At 51.9% G+C, this 19,967-nt stretch overlaps 1 protein-coding gene across 6 annotated transcripts in view; it reads right to left on the bottom strand.

Annotated features, from left to right (window-relative positions):
- The window catches only part of LOC115075846 (carcinoembryonic antigen-related cell adhesion molecule 3-like), a 570,763-nt gene that overhangs the window by 425,322 nt on the left and 125,474 nt on the right, over positions 1 to 19,967 (bottom strand). For all 6 annotated transcript variants that reach the window (XM_029576699.1, XM_029576701.1, XM_029576700.1 and 3 more), the window contains one exon: positions 17,890 to 17,992. In XM_029576699.1, coding sequence (XP_029432559.1) covers positions 17,890 to 17,992 — 103 coding nt within the window. The remainder of the gene's footprint in view (positions 1 to 17,889; positions 17,993 to 19,967) is intronic.

The following is a 19,967-nucleotide window of genomic DNA, read 5'->3' as shown; positions in this document are numbered from 1 at the left end:
GGCTTCTTTCATGGCATCGGCGACAAGCTTCTTAATCAAGGTTGTTAAGTCCGCCACGGACGTCGACGGTGTCGATTCCTCTGAAGGGATTACCGAGGTCGATGACAACTTCCGCTGTTTAGCCCTTGGTTCTTCCGGCGATGGCAACGGAGGAATCGCATGATGTCTCCGGTGTTTATGTTTGGGACGGATCTCAGAAACGGATCTGGACGATGACGGGGTTGGCGAGGAAGCATCTCCCGAACCTTGTTGGACTTTCTTTAGAAGTATCTTCTTCGATACGCCTATCGGGGAAGATCTAGTCGAGGTCGACGGCGATGTCGGTGCTCTGATTTGAAAAATCTGAGCCATTCTTTCATGGCGAAGCTTCCTACCTTTCGCCGTCATTTCTTGACATTGGGCACAAGAAGCGATGTCGTGGTCTCCTCCCAAACAACGGACGCACTCCACGTGCGGGTCGGTGATGGACATAGTCCGGTTGCAGGCCGGACATTTTTTGAATCCGGAGGTTTTCTCCGTCGACATCCGTCGATGAATTCGGATTCCTTTTTGTCAAAAAAGAGTATGAAGTTTGTCACCAGCCGGTGACAAACCGAGCGAGACCCGTAAAGGGTAAAAAGTTGAGAATTAAAGTTAGTCGTTGTGAGGTAACTCACGGGGCTCCTGGAAACCGCGATGCAGCTAGCAGCGCGGAAAAAAGAAGACTGGAGTGAGACCCCTGTGGCAGGGAATATCATGGCATGCCGGGCATGCTCAGTAGCCTCAGGCAGCCAGTTAAAACTTCTAGAAACTTGCCAGAAGTTTTTCCCGCTTAAGGGCTCCGTGGATGACGTCACCCATATGTGAGGACTAGCATCCTGCTTGTCCTGGGATAATAGGTCTTACCTTAGTTAATTTTCGTTCCTGTAGTACCACGGATCAGTCCAGACTCCTGGGTTTTGCCCCCCCTCTAGCAGATGGAGACAGAAGTTTACAAACTAAACTCCTGTGAGGGAGTCAGTTGGACCGTTAGATGATCGAGGGGTTAAAGGGGCACTTAGAGAAGATAAGGCCATCGCGGAAAGATTAAATGATTTCTTTGCTTCGGTGTTTACTGAAGAGGATGTTGGGGAGGTACCCTTAATGGAGAAGGTTTTCATGGGTAATGATTCAGATGGACTGAATCAAATCACGGTGAACCTAGAAGATGTGGTAGGCCTGATTGACAAACTGAAGAGTAGTAAATCACCTGGACCGGATGGTATACACCCCAGAGTTCTGAAGGAACTAAAAAATGAAATTTCAGACCTATTAGTAAAAATTTGTAACTTATCATTAAAATCATCCATTGTACCTGAAGACTGGAGGATAGCAAATGTAACCCCAATATTTAAAAAGGGCTCCAGGGGCGATCCGGGAAACTACAGACCGGTTAGCCTGACTTCAGTGCCAGGAAAAATAGTGGAAAGTGTTCTAAACATCAAAATCACAGAACATATAGAAAGACATGGTTTAATGGAACAAAGTCAGCATGGCTTTACCCAGGGCAAGTCTTGCCTCACAAATCTGCTTCACTTTTTTGAAGGAGTTAATAAACATGTGGATAAAGGTGAACCGGTAGATATAGTATACTTGGATTTTCAGAAGGCGTTTGACAAAGTTCCTCATGAGAGGCTTCTAGGAAAAGTAAAAAGTCATGGGATAGGTGGCGATGTCCTTTCGTGGATTGCAAACTGGCTAAAAGACAGGAAACAGAGAGTAGGATTAAATGGGCAATTTTCTCAGTGGAAGGGAGTGGACAGTGGAGTGCCTCAGGGATCTGTATTGGGACCCTTACTGTTCAATATATTTATAAATGATCTGGTAAGAAATACGACGAGTGAGATAATCAAATTTGCAGATGACACAAAATTGTTCAGAGTAGTTAAATCACAAGCAGATTGTGATAAATTGCAGGAAGACCTTGTGAGACTGGAAAATTGGGCATCCAAATGGCAGATGAAATTTAATGTGGATAAGTGCAAGGTGATGCATATAGGGAAAAATAACCCATTCTATAATTACACGATGTTGGGTTCCATATTAGGTGCTACAACCCAAGAAAGAGATCTAGGTGTCATAGTGGATAACACATTGAAATCGTCGGTTCAGTGTGCTGCGGCAGTCAAAAAAGCAAACAGAATGTTGGGAATTATTAGAAAAGGAATGATGAATAAAACGGAAAATGTCATAATGCCTCTGTATCGCTCCATGGTGAGACCGCACCTTGAATACTGTGTACAATTCTGGTCGCCGCATCTCAAAAAAGATATAATTGCGATGGAGAAGGTACAGAGAAGGGCTACCAAAATGATAAGGGGAATGGAACAACTCCCCTATGAGGAAAGACTAAAGAGGTTAGGACTTTTCAGCTTGGAGAAGAGACGACTGAGGGGGGATATGATAGAGGTGTTTAAAATCATGAGAGGTCTAGAACGGGTAGATGTGAATCGGTTATTTACTCTTTCGGATAGTAGAAAGACTAGGGGACACTCCATGAAGTTAGCATGGGGCACATTTAAAACTAATCGGAGAAAGTTCTTTTTTACTCAACGCACAATTAAACTCTGGAATTTGTTGCCAGAGAATGTGGTTCGTGCAGTTAGTATAGCTGTGTTTAAAAAAGGATTGGATAAGTTCTTGGAGGAGAAGTCCATTACCTGCTATTAGGTTCACTTGGAGAATAGCCACTGCCATTAGCAATGGTTACATGGAATAGACTTAGTTTTTGGGTACTTGCCAGGTTCTTATGGCCTGGATTGGCCACTGTTGGAAACAGGATGCTGGGCTTGATGGACCCTTGGTCTGACCCAGTATGGCATTTTCTTATGTTCTTATGTCCGCCTTATCTAGGCTGGTGCCACCTACAGTCTGGCAGTCTTACTTAATGTCAAAGCAGATGAAGCCCAATACAACCTCAAATGAACTATATACAGTAACCTAACAACCAAAACCACTGGCTCAACAACACCCCCAAATGGGACCAGAACCGGAGCCAACGATAACGAATAGATAGAAAAAACTCAGAATAGACAGAGAGACAGCCCCTCAAACACACCGGACTCTCCCTCCTTGCAGCAGCACGATCGGGTGGGACTCTGGACTGATCCGTGGTACTACAGGAACGAAAATTAACTAAGGTAAGACCTAATTTTCTTTTCCCTGTACGTACCCGGATCAGTCCAGACTCCTGGGATGTACCAGAGCTACCTTATATAGGGTGGGATCCGGAGAGTCCCGCTTTGAGCACTCCAGCCCCGAAACCGCTGCTGCCTGGAGCATGGACATCCAGGCGATAATGTCAAGCAAAAGTATGTAAGGATTTCCAGGTTGCCGCCCTACATATTTCTTCCGCAGATACCTGGTTGCACTCCGCCCAGGAGGCAGCTTGGGAACGTGTGGAATGGGCCTTTAGCCCCGCAGGGGTAGACTTGCCCTGCAGGAGGTACGCCGAACTAATTGCCTCCTTCAACCAACGGGCAATAGTAGTCTTGGACGCCGCCTGGCCACGCCGAGGACCGCCCCACAGCACAAAAAGATGGTCAGACATCCGAAAGGCATTCATCACTTCTAGATAACACAACAGTGCTCTTTTCACGTCCAACCGACGTAAGTCCCGATGACTAGGATTCGACTTATCCGACTCCGGAAACGATGGCAAGTCCACCGTCTGATTCAGATGAAACGCAGACACCACTTTAGGTAAGAAGGAAGGCGGCACAGTACGAAGCGAAACTCCCGCGTCCATAATCCTTAATAAGGGTTCCCGACAAGACAAAGATTGAAGCTCTGACACCCTTCTTGCCGACACAATCGCCACCAAAAAAACCACCTTCAAAGTCAGATCCTTCACGGTAGACTTGCGGATAGGCTCGAAGGGAGCGGCACACAAAGTCTTCAAAACTAAATTCAGATTCCATGACGGACAAGGAGAACGGAACGGAGGCCGCAAGTGTTTAGCCCCTCGTAGAAAACGAACGACATCCGGATGCGAGGATAACGACATTCCTTGAATTGGACCCCGTAATAAAGCCAGAGCCGCCACTTGCATCCGAAGGGAACTGCAAGACAACCCCTTGGCCAAACCATCCTGGAGGAAACGTAACACCTCTGGCACCGAGGCCCGCGTGGGTCTTAGATCCTGCGCAATACACCACGTCTCAAACACCTTCCAGACTTGCACATACGCTAGGGACGTGGACGCCTTGCGAGACCGCAAAAGAGTCGCGACCACCGCATCCGAATAGCCCCGTGCCTTCAGCCTACGTCTCTCAAAAGCCATGCCGCTAGACAAAAGCATTCGACCTGGTTGAAACAAACGGGACCCTGATGTAGTAGGTCCGGCACATACGGAAACCGGATGGAAACCTCCACCGCTAAGTTCTGGAGATCCACGAACCAAGGTCGCCGTGGCCACTCGGGTGCGACGAGTACCACGGGCGATGGATGAAGCTCTATGTGCCGTAGCGTCCGTCCAATGAGTGGCCACGGAGGGAAGACATAGAGGAGCCCCTCCGTCGGCCAGGGCAGCGCCAGAGCATCGACGCCTTCCGCCCCCGTCTCCCGGCGGCAAGCAAAGAATCGCGGAGCCTTGGCATTCTTGAATGTCGCCATCAGATCCAGGACAGGTGTCCCCCACCTGGCACAGATGAGCTGAAACGCTACGTCCGCCAGCTCCCACTCGCCGGGATCCAGCCGATTGCGACTGAGGAAATCCGCCTGAACGTTTTCTACTCCTGCAATGTGTGACGCCGCAATGCATTGGAGATGCCGCTCGGCCCAGGTCATTAGCTGCCGAGCCTCGACGGCCACCGGTTGACCTCTGGTGCCGCCTTGTCGGTTGATGTAGGCTACTGTTGTCGCATTGTCCGAACGGATTCTGACCGCCTTGCCTCGTACCAACAGAAGGAGCGCCCGGAGGGCTAATCTCACCGCCCTGGTCTCCAACCGATTGATGGACCACGATGCTTCCTTCGGGGACCACGTGCCCTGCACCGAATTCCGAAGACACACCGCGCCCCATCCATACAGGCTGGCATCCCTGGTGACCACTGTCCACGAGGAAACAGCCAGTGAAATCCCACGGGTCAAGTTGACTGGACAAAGCCACCAGGCCATGCTGGAATGCGCTGACTGCGGTAGCGGCAAAGGTAGATGGAACTGCTCCGACACCGGGTTCCAACGGGAGAGTAAAGCCAACTGTAAGGATTGCATATGAGCGAACGCCCAGGGAACCAATTCCCGCGTGGAAGTCATAGACCCCACCATTTGCAGATAGTCCCAGACTACTGGCATGGGATTGGCTAGCAGCCACCTGGCTTGAATCTGCAACTTGTCCCTGCGCTCCCGCGTAAGGTACACCATGCCCTTCAGAGTGTCGAACAAAGCTCCCAAAAACTCCAGAGATTGAGATGGCACCAGCTGACTTTTGGCCAGATTGATCACCCAGCCGAGCCTTTGCAACAATTCGACCACTCGTTGAACCGCTATCTGACAGAGGCATTCGGACTTCGCCCGGATCAGCCAATCGTCCAGATACGGATGGACCAGAAACCCTTCCTTGCGAAGATGAGCAGCTACCACTACCATGATCTTGGTGAACGTCCGCAGGGCTGTAGCCAACCCGAACGGTAGCGCTTGAAACTGGAAATGCTGCCCCAACATGGCGAACCTGAGGTAGCGTTGGTGGTCCGCGCGGATCCCGATATGAAGATACGCCTCCGTGAGATCCAGGGACGAGAGAAACTCTCCTTGTCTCACCGAGGCAATGACCGACCGCAAGGTCTTCATCCGAAACCTCGGAACCCGCAAGCACATGTTGACGCCCTTGAGGTCGAGTATCGGACAAAATGTGCCCTCTTTCTTTGGCACCAGGAAGTAAATGGAATACCGGCCGCTGCGAACCTCTTGGGACGGTACCGGGACGATCGCGCCTAGCTCCTGCAGATGCTGAATCGTTCCCCGCAGCGCCCGCCGTTTCTCGGAGAACCCGCACGGCGACACCAGGAAACACTGAAGGGGACGCTGTACAAAATCTAACGCGTAACCGTGACTTATCACCTCCAGGACCCACTGGTCTGAGGTGATTCTGGCCCATTCCCCGGCGAACCGTGCCAATCTGCCGCCGATCACCGGAAACGGGGAGTGAGCCGGCAGCCCATCATTGGGAAGGCTTACCAACCGGCGCTCCTGTACCGGTCCCTGGTCTGCCATACCGCGCCCGCGAAAGGACTGCGCGTACGATTGCTGCCGGGTTGCACTGTGCCGAAAGGAGGAAGTCGACCCTCGGGCATTTCGAGGCCTGCGACCTCCCTGGAAACGGATCCTCGAGGCCGGAGCCCCTCTAGGCTGCAGCCTGTCTTCCGGCAGGCGATGCACCTTGTTCTTGCCTAATGACTCAATTAGATCCTCCAGCTCCTTACCGAAGAGCAACTTTCCTTTAAACGGGAGCGATCCTAATCAAGCTTTCAACGACACGTCCGCCGCCCAATGCCTCAGCCACAGCAACCGCCGCGCCGACACCGCCGAAACCATAGCACGCGCCGAGGTACGAAGCAAATCATAAAAGGCATCCGCCCTATAGGCAATCACTGCCTCCAAGCGGGCCGCCTGCAGCGCCTCTTCCTGCGAGAGAGCCTCATTAGCGGATAGCTGCTGGGCCCACCGGAGCCCTGCCCGCAAGGAAAAATTGTTACAGATAGCCGCTCTCACTCCAAGGGCAGAGACTTCAAAGATCTTCTTAAGCTGTATCTCCAGCTTGCGATCCTGTAGATCCTTAAGAGCTGTCCCACCCGTTACCGGGATAGTGGTCCTTTTCGTGACTGCCGCCACTGCCGAATCTATCTTTGGCACCTTGAACAGCTCCAGCGCGTCCTCTGTCAAGGGGTATAGCTTATCCATGGCCTTGGCTACCTTCAGCCCCAGATCTGGGATGTCCCACTCCTTGAAAAGCAAATCGGACGCTGAGAAGTGCAATGGAAACGCCGACAGCTAAGCCCCAACACCACGGGGTCCGTGCGCCCAAGACGGGACTCCTGCTGTGGCAACTCTATGGCCAACTCCCCGAGAATGGCCGGTATCAAGGACGCCAACTCATCGCGTCGAAACAAGCGCACTACCTTGGGGTCATCCCCGTCCGTCGCGTGGGAACCGCTCGGCCCAATAGCCCCTTGATCTCCTTCCCCATCAATGCCACGTGGCTGCAACGGCGGATCCTGCTCATCCGGATCACCGGACTCAGACTCTGTATCAGGATCCCCCCGCGGGGCCCCCAGCCTGAGTGGGCAGCCCCCCCCCCCCCCCCGGGGGATCCGAGACCGGAATGGACCGGGCCTGCTTTCTGGGCTCCGCCCCCCGATCCAGTTCCTGGGGTCTACGCGCCCGTTTCCTGGCCAGGCGCCGTGCCTTAAAGGCTTTGTGCATTACCAGCACAAAATCTGAAGTAAATGAGTCAGAGGAGTTACGATCCCGATCGCTATAGTCGGGCCGCAGAGACTTGTCCCCCTCGGGGACTATCCGCTGAGGGGACAGCGGAGGAGACAACTCCTCCGCTCCCCTGTTCACCGGGGGCGCCGAGAAGCCGGGCCCTGAAGAAAACAACATGGCGGGTGCTCCTGCCGCCGACTCCAGGGCAGCCAAAATGGCGCCCGTTCCTGCGCTTCACGGGACGGACCAGCCACCGCCCCCGACTTGCTCCCCGGAGCCGCGGTCCGCGTCTGCCGCACTGCCTCCGGGCGTGCCGACACTCCTTCCCCTCCCGAGACGCAGCCAGAGCACAGGCTGTCGCGGGAGAGGCGTCGGGCCGCCCCGCAGGCCCTGCAGACCGGCCGCCGCAGCATGTCTCTCTCCCCTAACGCCGAAGAAAAAAATCTGACCGCGTTGCCGCTCGCATCCCCCCCCCCCCTTCAAAACACAAAACACGCCCGGTAGGGAAGGGAAAGAGACAGAGAGAGAGAGAGAACAAAAACCAACCAACAAACTCTTTTTTTTTTTTTTTTTTTTTACCGTTCGCCGCCGGCTCCGGTTCCACCTGGGGGGAGTGAACCGAGCTCCCCGGTGTCACCCCCAGGACAGGAAACAACCACTAGTGCTGGCAAGGGCCCCCAGCCCACCTTCAGCGTCCTCAACTCCCAAAGGGATGGTCCCAAAGGAACCTCACCACTCCCTGGGAGGAGACGAAGCAGGACCTGCAGGCACTCAACTGCGGTCTCAGCCTCTACCTACCTAGCACTCCTTAGCACTTCCTCTACTTTAGTATAATATTATTACTTTTTTTTTTTCTTTCAAAACTAGGCCTCAGCTCAGACTGTAGGATTTTGCACCCACTCCACCTGCTAGGAGACAGAAGAAGACTGCCAGACTGTAGGTGGCACCAGCCTAGATAAGGCGGAGTTTAGTTTGTAAACTTCTGTCTCCATCTTCTAGAGGGGGGGCAAAACCCAGGAGTCTGGACTGATCCGGGTACGTACAGGGAATAGCCACTGCTATTAATTGCATCAGTAGCATGGGTTCTTCTTAGTGTTTGGGTAATTGCCAGGTTCTTGTGGCCTGGTTTTGGCCTCTGTTGGAAACAGGATGCTGGGCTTGATGGACCCTTGGTCTGACCCAGCATGGCAATTTCTTATGTTCTTAAAAGCATCATCATTAGACAGTAATTTTTAAAGTACAAACTATTGTTCTGCATTTCTATTAACCAATGTATATCATAGGAAAAGAAAGGAGTCCAAAAATAGGGTAACAACATTCAAATGAAGCAGTTCAAAAGAAGAAATTACCATCAATTAAATTTTATAATGCACTGTAACACCATCATTATACATTATACCAGTAACAATGGAGTTTCTAGGAATGGGATTCCAAATAGGATCTAAGTTGTTCCGGTAAATTAAACAAGTATTTGGATTCGTGATGTATAATCAGGCAATGACAGGGGAATCTTAAAAAGAAATTTATCTATCACTTCTTGTCTCATAGACATTTCTTTCTCCTCAATTGTGTACTTCGGGTTATATCAGGAAATATCCTGATATATTGACAATAAAAATTTAAGTTCTTATTTCTAAAGAACATTCTGAGTACAGAATCTCTTTCTGTTAGGAAAGTAAACTGCCCTATTAAGGTGGCTCTATTTTCTATAATCATTTCAAATGATCTCTCTAGAAATTCAGTAAGTTTTAGACTTACATCAACATCAGGGTGAATTACCTGACCTTGCCTTTCTGTTTGCTGTGATTGGGGGACATAATATAATCTTGAGATAGAAGGTAATGCATTCTCTGAAAATTGTAATATATTGATTAGGTAACTTTTAAATAAATCTGTTGGAGATGCCAATTTTATCTTTGGAAAATTTAGTATTTAGTACTCCTAACAGCCCTCTTCCCCCCTCTAACGCCTATTCACCTCTGACTTTTATGACATTCCTCCTGTAATTAGTTATATTTTTTTGCCACATATTTTCTAATTGTTCAGTTTTATCCTTGTACCTTATGACCCTTAGTTCTCTGTTATTTAATCTTATGTGCATTGTTCTCGGTGTTATGTTAGTGGATCCTTGGTCCGGGACGAGGGATGATACCCACCAGCAGTGCCCAGGTGCACTCGTCTCTGGAAGGTGGAATGTACCGCAGCACAGCTATGAGAAGCTCCACCTAACTGACAAGGCCCACACAGCGGGGGTGGATCAGCAACGTCTGGGGATCCCTGAGGAGCGGGGACAGGAGAGACAATAATCAAGTCCAGGCAAAGGGTCCGAGGTGGGCAGCGATCAAGCAAAGTCCAATTCCAGGCAAAGGGTCCGAGGCAGGCGGCGAGCAACAAAGTCCAAATTCCAGGCAAAGGATCCGAGGCAGGCGGCGAGCAACAAAGTCCAAATTCCAGGCAAAGGGTCCTAGGCAGGCGGCAAGCAACAAAGTCCAAATTCCAGGCAAAGGGTCCGAGGCAGGCAGCGAGCAACAAAGTCCAATCCAAGTCAAACCAGAAGACAGAGAATCCAAGCCACAGATCGGGGGCAGGCTGCGGGCAAACAAATCCAAGTCCAATCCAAGTCAAGCCAGAAGACAGGGAATCCAGAAGAAACAAGCAGGCAACCACTGGAACCTTGTTGCAAAGGCATCTTCCTGTCTTCAGGGAGAGGTTTAAATCTCCCTGGCTGATGATGTCATCTTCCGGGGCCGGCCTGGTCTTCGCACCGCGGCCCCTTTAAGAGGCGGAGTTTGCCGCGCCTTCCCCGACATCTGGAGGCAGTCGCGCCATGAACCGTGTGCGGCTGGCCACAATGAGAGGGACCCTGTGCCAGCAGCGTGATCGAGGTAGGGGGGCCTGGCCGAGGGTAAGCGTGGCCGGGTACCACAACACTCTGTTTTACTGTAAAGCTCTTTTAGCTGTATTGCGTTTATTGTGAACCGATGAGATGTTCCCAACCTTCATCGGTATATAAAAGTTTCTAAATAAATAAAATAAATAAATAAAAATTCAATGTAAACATCTATAAACAAATTAATATCTGAGGTTCATAATGTTTTGAATAAGAATGTGGAAATGCAAAGTAAAATAGAAGAACTAGATAAAACGACAAATTATTAGAAGGGAAAATTGTTGAGTTGGAAAAAGTTCAAGCTAATTTACTAAGATCAGAAAAAATACAAGTAGATAAATTGGAAATGTTGGAAAACCAAATTAAGCTTTTCTTTTTTTTTTTTTTTTGCGATGGAGAAGGTACAGAGAAGGGCAACCAAAATGATAAAGGGGATGGAACAGCTCCCCTATGAGGAAAGGCTGAAGAGGTTACGGCTGTTCAGCTTGGAGAAGAGACGGCTGAGGGGGGATATGATAGAGGTCTTTAAGATCATGAGAGGTCTTGAACGAGTAGATTGACTCGGTTATTTACACTTTCGAATAATAGAAGGACTAGGGGGCATTCCATGAAGTTAGCAAGTAACACATTTAAGACTAATCGGAGAAAATTCTTTTTCACTCAATGCACAATATAGCTCTGGAATTTGTTGCCAGAGAAGGTAGTTAGTGCAGTTAGTGTAGCTGGGTTTAAAAAAGGTTTGGATAAGTTCTTGGAGGAGAAGTCCATTAATGGCTATTAATCAATTATACTTAGGGAATAGCCACTGCTATTAATTGCATCAGTAGCATGGGTTCTTCACAGAGGCCTGGTTTTTGGCCTCTGTTGGAAACAGGATGCTGGGCTTGATGGACCCTTCGTCTGTCCCAGCATGGCAATTTCTTATGTTCTTATGTTCTCTGCCATCAGCTTTGAGTTTTGAGAAATGGTCCAGATAAGAAAATTATTCCTTACCTGCTAATTTTCGTTCCTGTAGTACTTAGGATCAGTCCAGACCGTGGGTTATGTCCCCCGTCCAGCAGATGGAGTCAGAGCAAACTTCCAGGGGTGCTGACATATAAGCCTGTGCACCCCCTAGGGATCCTCAGTATCGAGAATATCAAAGCCCAGAGCCAGAAATACTGGACAGGAAAGTAGGAAGGATCAAGCGCCAAACAAATTGTAACCACAGAACACAAATAACCAATGCAACTTGCAATGCGAACTGTGAAAGAACTAAGTAACAACACAAACATCAGGATGTAGAAATATGAGAGACAGAGGGTAAAAACGTACACGAGCAGGCGTCTGACCAGCACTTAGCAACCCCGGGCGGGCGTCTGGACTGATCCTAAGTACTACAGGAACGAAAATTAGCAGGTAAGGAATAATTTTCTTTTCCCTGTACGTACTAGGATCAGTCCAGACCGTGGGATGTACCAAAGCTTCCCTAAACCGGGTGGGTCCCTGAAGACCCTGCTCGAAGAACCCTGTCTCCAAAGGAACCCGAATCACCTACCGGTAGTTGCAACCGGTAATGCTTCGAGAAGGTATGCAGCGACTTCCATGTCGCCGCGCGACAGATTTCCTGAATGGGAACATGTTGAGACTCTGCCCGGGACGTGGCCAGGGCACGCAACGAATGAGCCCGGACTCCCTCCGGGGGCGCCTTCCCGGCACCGATGTAGGCCGAGGAAACCGCATCCTTGAGCCAACGTGCGATAGTCGTCTTAGACGCTTGCCGTCCTTTCTTATTGCCGGACCAAAGCACAAAGAGATGGTCGGAAGCCCGGAACTCATTGGTCACTTCCAAGTAGTGCAGCAGAGAGCGCTTCACATCGAGGCGCCGGAGGGCCTGAGGCGCATCCGACGGGAAGGCCGGCAACTCCACCCACTGGTTCAAGTGGAAGGACGACACCACTTTAGGTAGGAACGAAGGCACCGTACGAATAGAAACTCCCGAATCCGTGAAGCGTAGAAACGGTTCCCGGCACGAGAGCGCCTGAAGCTCGGAGATGCGTCTCGCCGAGGCTATGGCGACCAGGAACACCGTCTTAAGTGTGACATCTTTGAGGGAGGCCTGCCGCAGTGGTTCGTAGGGAGCCTGTCCAAGGAGGCGGAGAACCAGGTTGAGATTCCAGGAGGGATAGGGATGCCGCACCGGCGGCCGCAGGTGTTTGACTCCCTTGAGGAAGCGCGAGACGTCCGGATGAGACGAAAGGTCAGGTTGCCCCGTGGTACGAGCCAGAGAGGCTAGAGCCGAGACTTGCACACGCAGGGAGTTGTAGGAGAGGCCCTTCTCCAAGCCCTCCTGGAGGAAGGCTAGGACCTGACGGAGCGAAGGTGTGGTCGCGGCTGCTCCGTGCCCGGCACACCAGATCTCAAACACCTTCCAGACCCGTACATAGGCGACTGAAGTGGAGGTCTTACGTGCCTTGAGCAGCGTGTCTACCACGGTTACTGTGTATCCTTTGCGCAGGAGACTCTGCCTCTCAAAGCCAAGCCGCGAGACAAAAGTGTTCCGCCTGGTCCGAAAATACCGGACCCTGATGGAGCAGCCGCGGGAGATGTGACAATCGTAGAGGTCCGTCCACTACCAAGTTGAGTAGATCCGCAAACCACGGACGCCGCGGCCACTCTGGCGCCACCAGGATGACCTGCCCTGGATGATCCTCTATCTTCCGCACCACCTTGCCCACCAGAGGCCACGGAGGAAAGACGTACAGCCGAAGACGAGGGGGCCAAGGTAGAACCAGGGCGTCCACTCCTTCCGCCCCGTGGTCCCTTCTGCGACTGTAGAACCGCGGGGCCTTTGTATTGCAAGCCGTCGCCATGAGATCCATGGCGGGCGTTCCCCAGCGCCGAGTGATGAGCGACATGGCCTCGTCGGAGAGAGCCCATTCCCCTGGGTCCAGCGTCTGCCGACTCAGGTAGTCCGCCTGAATATTGTCCACACCTGCGATGTGGGAGGCCGCTAGGCGGTCGAGGAACTGCTCCGCCCAGGCCATGAGACGGGCCGCTTCGACGGCCACACCCGGGCTCTTGGTGCCTCCCTGACGGTTGATGTAGGCTACCGTGGTCGCATTGTCCGAGAGAACGCGGACCGCCCGCTGTCGGATGAGGGGCAGGAATTGAATGAGAGCCAACCGGACTGCCCTGGTCTCCAGGCGGTTGATCGACCAGGCCTTCTGTTCCTGTGTCCACTGCCCCTGGGCCGAGCTTCGGAGACACACGGCCCCCCAGCCGGTCAAACTGGCATCGGTAGTGACCACGATCCACTCCGGCGACTCCAGGGGGCACCCCTGTGCCAAGTTCCTGGGGTCCAGCCACCAACAAAGGCTGAGTCTGGCCGCCGGCGGAAGGGGTAGTATCGCCTGATAGTCTTGCGAGACCGGTTTCCACCGCGAGAGTAGCGCCATCTGTAGGGGCCTCAGGTGTGCAAAGGCCCACGGCACTAGGTTGATGGCGAAAGCCATCGATCCCAGGATCTGCAGATAATCCCTCGCTGTTGGAACTGGGAGAGCGGCAAAGTTGCAAATTTGCTCTCTGAGCATCTGGGCCTTGTCCGGCCGCAAGAAGACCTTGCCTTGAGCGGTGTCGAAGCGCGCGCCCAGGAAGTCCAACTGCTGCGACGGAAGGAGACTGCTCTTGCCGAAGTTGACTACCCAGCCGAGAGACTGAAGAAAGCCGACCACCCTGTCGACTGCTTGCTGCCCTTGAGAGAAGGTCTTCGCTCGGATGAGCCAGTCGTCCAGGTATGGATGTACTAAAATCCCCTCCCTTCGGAGCGCGGCCGCCACAACCACCATTATCTTGGTGAACGTCCTGGGCGCCGTTGCCAACCCGAAAGGGAGGGCCTGGAACTGGAAGTGTTGATCCAGTATCTTGAAGCGGAGGAGCCGGTGATGGACCGGGTGGATCGGAATGTGTAAGTAAGCCTCCGTCAGATCCAGGGAGGCCAGAAACTCCCCCTGATGAACCGCCGCGATGACTGACCGAAGAGTTTCCATACGGAACCGGGGTATCCGGAGGGCCTTGTTGACTTCCTTGAGGTCTAAGATGGGACGAAAGGATCCATCTTTCTTGGGCACCACGAAGTAAATGGAATAATGACCCGAGCCCACTTCTCCGGAGGGGACGGGTGAGATGGCCCCCAGGGCTAGGAGACGGTGCAGTGTGCTTTGTACTCCCACACGCTTGTGACTCGCCCCGCAGGGTGAGAAGACGAATCTTTCTTTGGGGGGATACCGCAAATCCAAAGCGTAGCCTTGCCTTAGAATGTCTAGGACCCATTGGTCCGTGGTGATGTTGGCCCACTCCTCGTAAAACCAGGCTAGTCTTCCTCCGATCCTCGGGAGGGGGGAGTGAGCCGGCCTGACATCATTGGGTAGACTTGCCGGAGGGGCCCGGAGCCGAGGAGTCCCTGGGTGGTCTGCGGCCCCGAAAGGACCGAGTCCATGACTGAGACCTGTTCGAGGGATTTCTCGGCCCCTGAGACCTGGAACCCCGAAATCGCCGTTGAGAGCGGGACCGATTCCTGGAGAAGGAAGTAGACGGACGATACGACCGCTGGCGGTCCTCGGGCAACCTGTGTACGGAATTTTCCCCCAGGGATTTGATGATCTGGTCAAGATCCTCACCGAAGAGGAACCTACCCTTGAAAGGTAGAGACCCTAGGCTGGATTTGGACGAAGCGTCCGCCGCCCAATTACGAAGCCACAGCAGGCGCCTGGCGGAAACAGCCGAAACCATGGTCCTTGCCAGGACTCGCAGTAAATCGTGGAGGGCATCAGCCCCGTAGGCAATGACGGCCTCCAGCCGGTCCGCTTGCGCCTCTTCTTCCGGTGGTAGTTGCTGTGAAGTCAGGAGCTGCTGCACCCACCGAAGCCCGGCTCGCTGGGTAAGGGAGCCACAGATGGCAGCACGGACCCCCAGCGCCGAGACCTCGAAAATCTTTTTGAGGCAGACTTCCAGCTTTCTGTCCTGTACATCCCGGAGGGCCGTTCCCCCTGTCACGGGAATTGTGGTCCTCTTCGTGACGGCAGAGACTGCCGAGTCGACCTTGGGTACTTTAAGCAGATCCAAGAAGTCGCCGGGAAGAGGGTAGAGTTTGTCCATCGCTCTGCCCACTCTGAGGGAGGCCTCCGGCGTGTCCCACTCCCGCACTAAAAGATGGAGGAACGACTCATGAATCGGGAACGTTCGCGCCAGAGGACGTAAGCCCGCCAGGACCGGGTCCCCTTTTGAGCTAGCGGAGGCTACGGAGGGGGCTGGAGGCCCCGGCGGTTCGACGGGCGGATCGAGATCCAATTCCTGGAGGACGTGTGGGATGAGGTCCGACAGCTCCTCCTTACGGAAGATCCGGAGCACCCGTGGGTCGTCACACTCCAGGTGCGCTGCCAGGAGCGAGTCATCGTCAGCCGTGGAGGCCGGATCGTTCCCAGGGTCCTGCGGTGGATCCACTCCACTGGGTGGGAGAGCCAGGAGCGTCTTATGGCCACCCCCAGACGGCGCTGGATTGGCCCCCCCCCCCATAAGTCGGGGAATCTTCGCGGGCGTGGGGTTCGCTGGAGCACCCCCTGGGGATCCCCCCGCCGGCTGCAGGCTTTGGAGGTACGCCTGGTGCATCAAAAGGACAAAGTCCGCCGTAAACCCCCCTGCCGGTGGAGGGACTGCGAGCGAGAGGTCCGTGGAGGGGCCCGCAGCGATGGAGGGGGACGATGGCGCTGGTATCGGCCTGAAACGCGGCGAAAAACCATGTGGGGACTCCTCCGCCTCCGAATCAGCCGCGCTCTCCAGCTCTAAGATGGCCGCCGCTCCCGCCAAAGAAGGGGGCGGGGCCTTTCCCCTGGAGCCGCGGCGATCGGAGCTTGCCGGCGAAAAAGTCGGGGAAGCTGATCCGGTCTCTCCCCCGGGGAGGCCAGCCCCGGAGGACCCGTCTCGCGATCCGCCCTGCCCCGGGTCGGGGCCGGGAGACGCCTTAGAGCGCTGCATGGCGCGCGGCCGGAACGAAGATTCCCCTCAGCGACCGCCCCTAGGCCGGAGCTGAGCACTGCGCGCCGCGGGAGGAGCGAGCTCGTCCGCCCAGGCTCAACCCTGCACCCTCCCCGTAGGAGCAGCAGGGGAATGAGACTTCCCTGCTGCCGCGGCCCCGGGGAATGAAACGTCGCGGGGCCGAGGGGGAGGGAGTGCGAATCGCGGCGCGCCGGAGGGGAGAGGCTGGCCCCACCAGCATCCACCTAAGCCGTCCGACGGCGATCCTGTAAAAAAGAAAAATGTCACACAAACTCACCGCTGGAAGGGAGGAGAAGAGAGAGAAACAGGTAGGCAAGAAAACATACCCAGTCCCGCTGGCAAGCTGACTAGGACAGGGAGGCCCGGGCAGGGCTCCAGGCTCCCTGAAGTGATAGGAAAAAATTTCCCTTTTTTTTTTTTTTTTTCTATTTAATAAATTTAGCAGCCCAGGTGCGCTTGATCCAGTCAAAGAAGAAATAGGAGAGAGTAAGGGATGTAGCAAAAGCCACACACTGGGGAAGCAAAGGTTCCCCCACTCACATCTGCTGGAGTCAGAGAGATACTGAGGATCCCTAGGGGGTGCACAGGCTTATATGTCAGCACCCCTGGAAGTTTGCTCTGACTCCATCTGCTGGACGGGGGACATAACCCACGGTCTGGACTGATCCTAGTACGTACAGGGAATATCATTTTTTTGAGGATATTATATGCCCAGCACTTTGATGGGAGCTGTATGGAGTTTTCTGAGATGAACTGCTACATATAAGCAATGACCTTTTTTTTGGTTTTTCTTTTCTGTGCTGATGTGATGAAACTGGAACTTCAGTCTTTTGCTCAGTATGATGTCTGTTCTCTTACAATGTGCTAGTATTTGTTACCTGATCTCAAGGAATATATTTACTTTCTGCATAACAGATGGATTATTCTTTGTTGCAATAGGGAGCCAAAAGAGGTACCAAGTTTTTATGGCTCCATCTTCTTCTTAACATTTTTGTTGTCAGGCTACTGCCTTATAATCTCATGACTCATACTGACTGTTTAGACAGAACATATTCAATTAACAGCCATCTCAAAAGGTTTTGCTTTTGTTTTTCATTTTGCTTTGTTTTCTTCAATTTTTCTCTCTAGTTTTTACTTTTATTATTTATTTTTGGGATTGTAAAATTCAGCTTGTTCCTTTAATCTAGTTACACCCTGCTTAGGGAATGGTGGGGAGCTCTCTTCATGCAGAATGAAATGTGACATGTGAAACGTATAACCAATTTCTCCCTGTATAAGTTGAATTTAGCCTACTAGGTTTATGTTCTCTGTGTTTTTGCTGGCATTACAGGCAGTTTTTGAATCCTGACATTAAGCATCTTATATGGGATGGCATGCAAGGGTTGTTTTAAAGATGAAAAACTGCCTGTGACTATGTTATTGCCTAGTTATTATATGCATTGTTTAGCTTTGACATTCTGTATACTTGCTTATGCCTTGTCATGGAATAAAAATTATCTTGAAAAAAAAAAAAAGATATTTACCAGTCCTGTCTTCATACCAGGCACTTCTAGGAGTCAATGGTTCTTGCAGAAAACCATAGAGCTGCAACAAGAAGTCCAGTGGAAACTTGGACCGGGCCATTTGCTGTAAACAGAAACTTCTGTTAGCAAGATCTGAAGATGAATCAATAAGACCCTAGTTACTTTCCATCTAAACTGGGCATTTTTGGTCAGCTAAAGCACCGTTTGGGGACATGAAATCCTGAAGTGAAGCAAAGGATCCCAAGTATCTGTAACTACCTTGTCCAGAGATTATTGCTGGGGTAAACTAAAATGCATTTCCTGTGGTTTAATTGTAGTATTATTTCAAAACAAGACCAGAAACTTCAAAATTTTGAGTTAGTAAAAGAGAAGAGAGTTAACACCATACATTTCAACCAATCAGATTCTTAGAATCAAAGTAAAAAGTCAGGGTAGTTTATAAATATTTATTTAATGTGTTTTGTATACCGTCATTCGGTTTTGCCATCAGAACAGTTTACAGTGATCATGAAAAAAAGGTTAGATAAACATCATCACAGCATATTGGGGTAGATTTTCAAAAACGGCGCGTTGGCGTACTTTTGTTGGTGCTCCAGGCGCAAACAAAAGTACGCGGGATTTTAGTAGATACGCGCGTAGCCGCTAAAATCCTGGATCGGCGCGCGCAAGGCTACCGATTCCGTGTAGCCGGCGCGCGCCGAGCCACGCAGCCTACCTCCGTTCCCTCCGAGGCCGCTCCGAAATCGGAGCGGCCTCGGAGGGAATTCGCTAACGCCCTCCCCTCACCTTCCCCTCCCTTCCTCTACCTAACCCACCCCCCTGGCCCTGTCTAAAACCCCCCCTACCTTTGTTGGGGGATTTACGCCTCCCAGAGGGAGAAGTAAATCCCCGCGCGCCAGCGGGGCGCTGGCGCGCCTAGACGCAACCCAGGGGCGGTTCCGGAGGGCGCGGCCACACCCCCGGACCGCCCCGGGCCGAAACCATGCCCCCGGGCCCGCCCCCGAAACGCCACGTCCCGGCCCGAAAACGGCGCGCCGCTCGGCCCCCCCCCGACACGCCCCCTCGGAAAACCCCGGGACTTACGCGAGTCCCGGGGCTCTGCGCGCGCCGGTAGGCCTATTGAACATAGGCGCACCGGCGCGCAGGGCCCTGCTCGCGTAAATCCGCCCGGATTTACGCGAGCAGGGCTCTTAAAATCCGCCCCACTGTCTTGAAGTTGAATTACAGTTTCTGGATTTGTGTGTTAGTTATTACATACAACATGCTCTAAGGCATAGGATGGGGTTAATGAGTAAGGTAGAAAGGTAGGTATATAACTTGGATGAGTTATACAGTTAGGTCAGTAACAACAAGGTTTCAGGGTTCAAGGTATACTTAAGAGGTTGTTAGATATACGATATGAGGTTAGTTGCGCAGTGTCTTAGAGATTCAAATGGTGGAAGTTATTTTGTTGGTTGAGAGATGGAGATTTCTTCACAATGTTGGGTTGCATGGGTGTCTGGTAGTGTGGTTGATTGGGTGAGTTTGAGTAGGTTCTGGTGAAAAGCCAGGTTTTCAGCTCTTTTTTGAAGGTTTTAATGTTTGGTTGATTTCTTATTTCAATTAGTAATGAGTTCCATAGTGTGGGGCTGGCGATGGATATGGTTCTCTCAAGGGTTGTGTGGTTCTGGTGTGAGGGATTTTGAGGAGGCCTTTATTCGTTGAGCGTAAGTTCCATTTTGGAGTGTGGATTTCGATATATTTACTTAGCCAGTTGGTTTGATGTCCTATGATTAGTTTATTTAGAATTGTTAATACTTTGTAGTCTATTCGGTATTTTATTGGGAGCCAGTGTAGCGAGATGAGAGTTGGGGTAATGTGCTCATGTTTTGTTCCTGTTAGAATGCTGGCGGCTATGTTCTGTAGGATTTGGAGCGGATGGATGGTAGCGAGTGGTAGGCCAAGTAGTAGGGCATTGCAGTAGTCTAGGTTGGAGAAGATGAGTAGTTGCAGGACTGTTCTGAAATCATCCTGTGCAAGGAAGGGCTTAAGATGTCTGAGTGTAAGTAGTTTGTGATATCCTTCCTTTATCTTGTTAT

Source organism: Rhinatrema bivittatum, chromosome 14 (assembly GCF_901001135.1).
Source record: "Rhinatrema bivittatum chromosome 14, aRhiBiv1.1, whole genome shotgun sequence".
Classification (NCBI taxonomy): domain Eukaryota; kingdom Metazoa; phylum Chordata; class Amphibia; order Gymnophiona; family Rhinatrematidae; genus Rhinatrema; species Rhinatrema bivittatum.
Note: the sequence above shows the minus strand (reverse complement) of the source record. Positions and strands in the feature narration are given on the sequence as shown.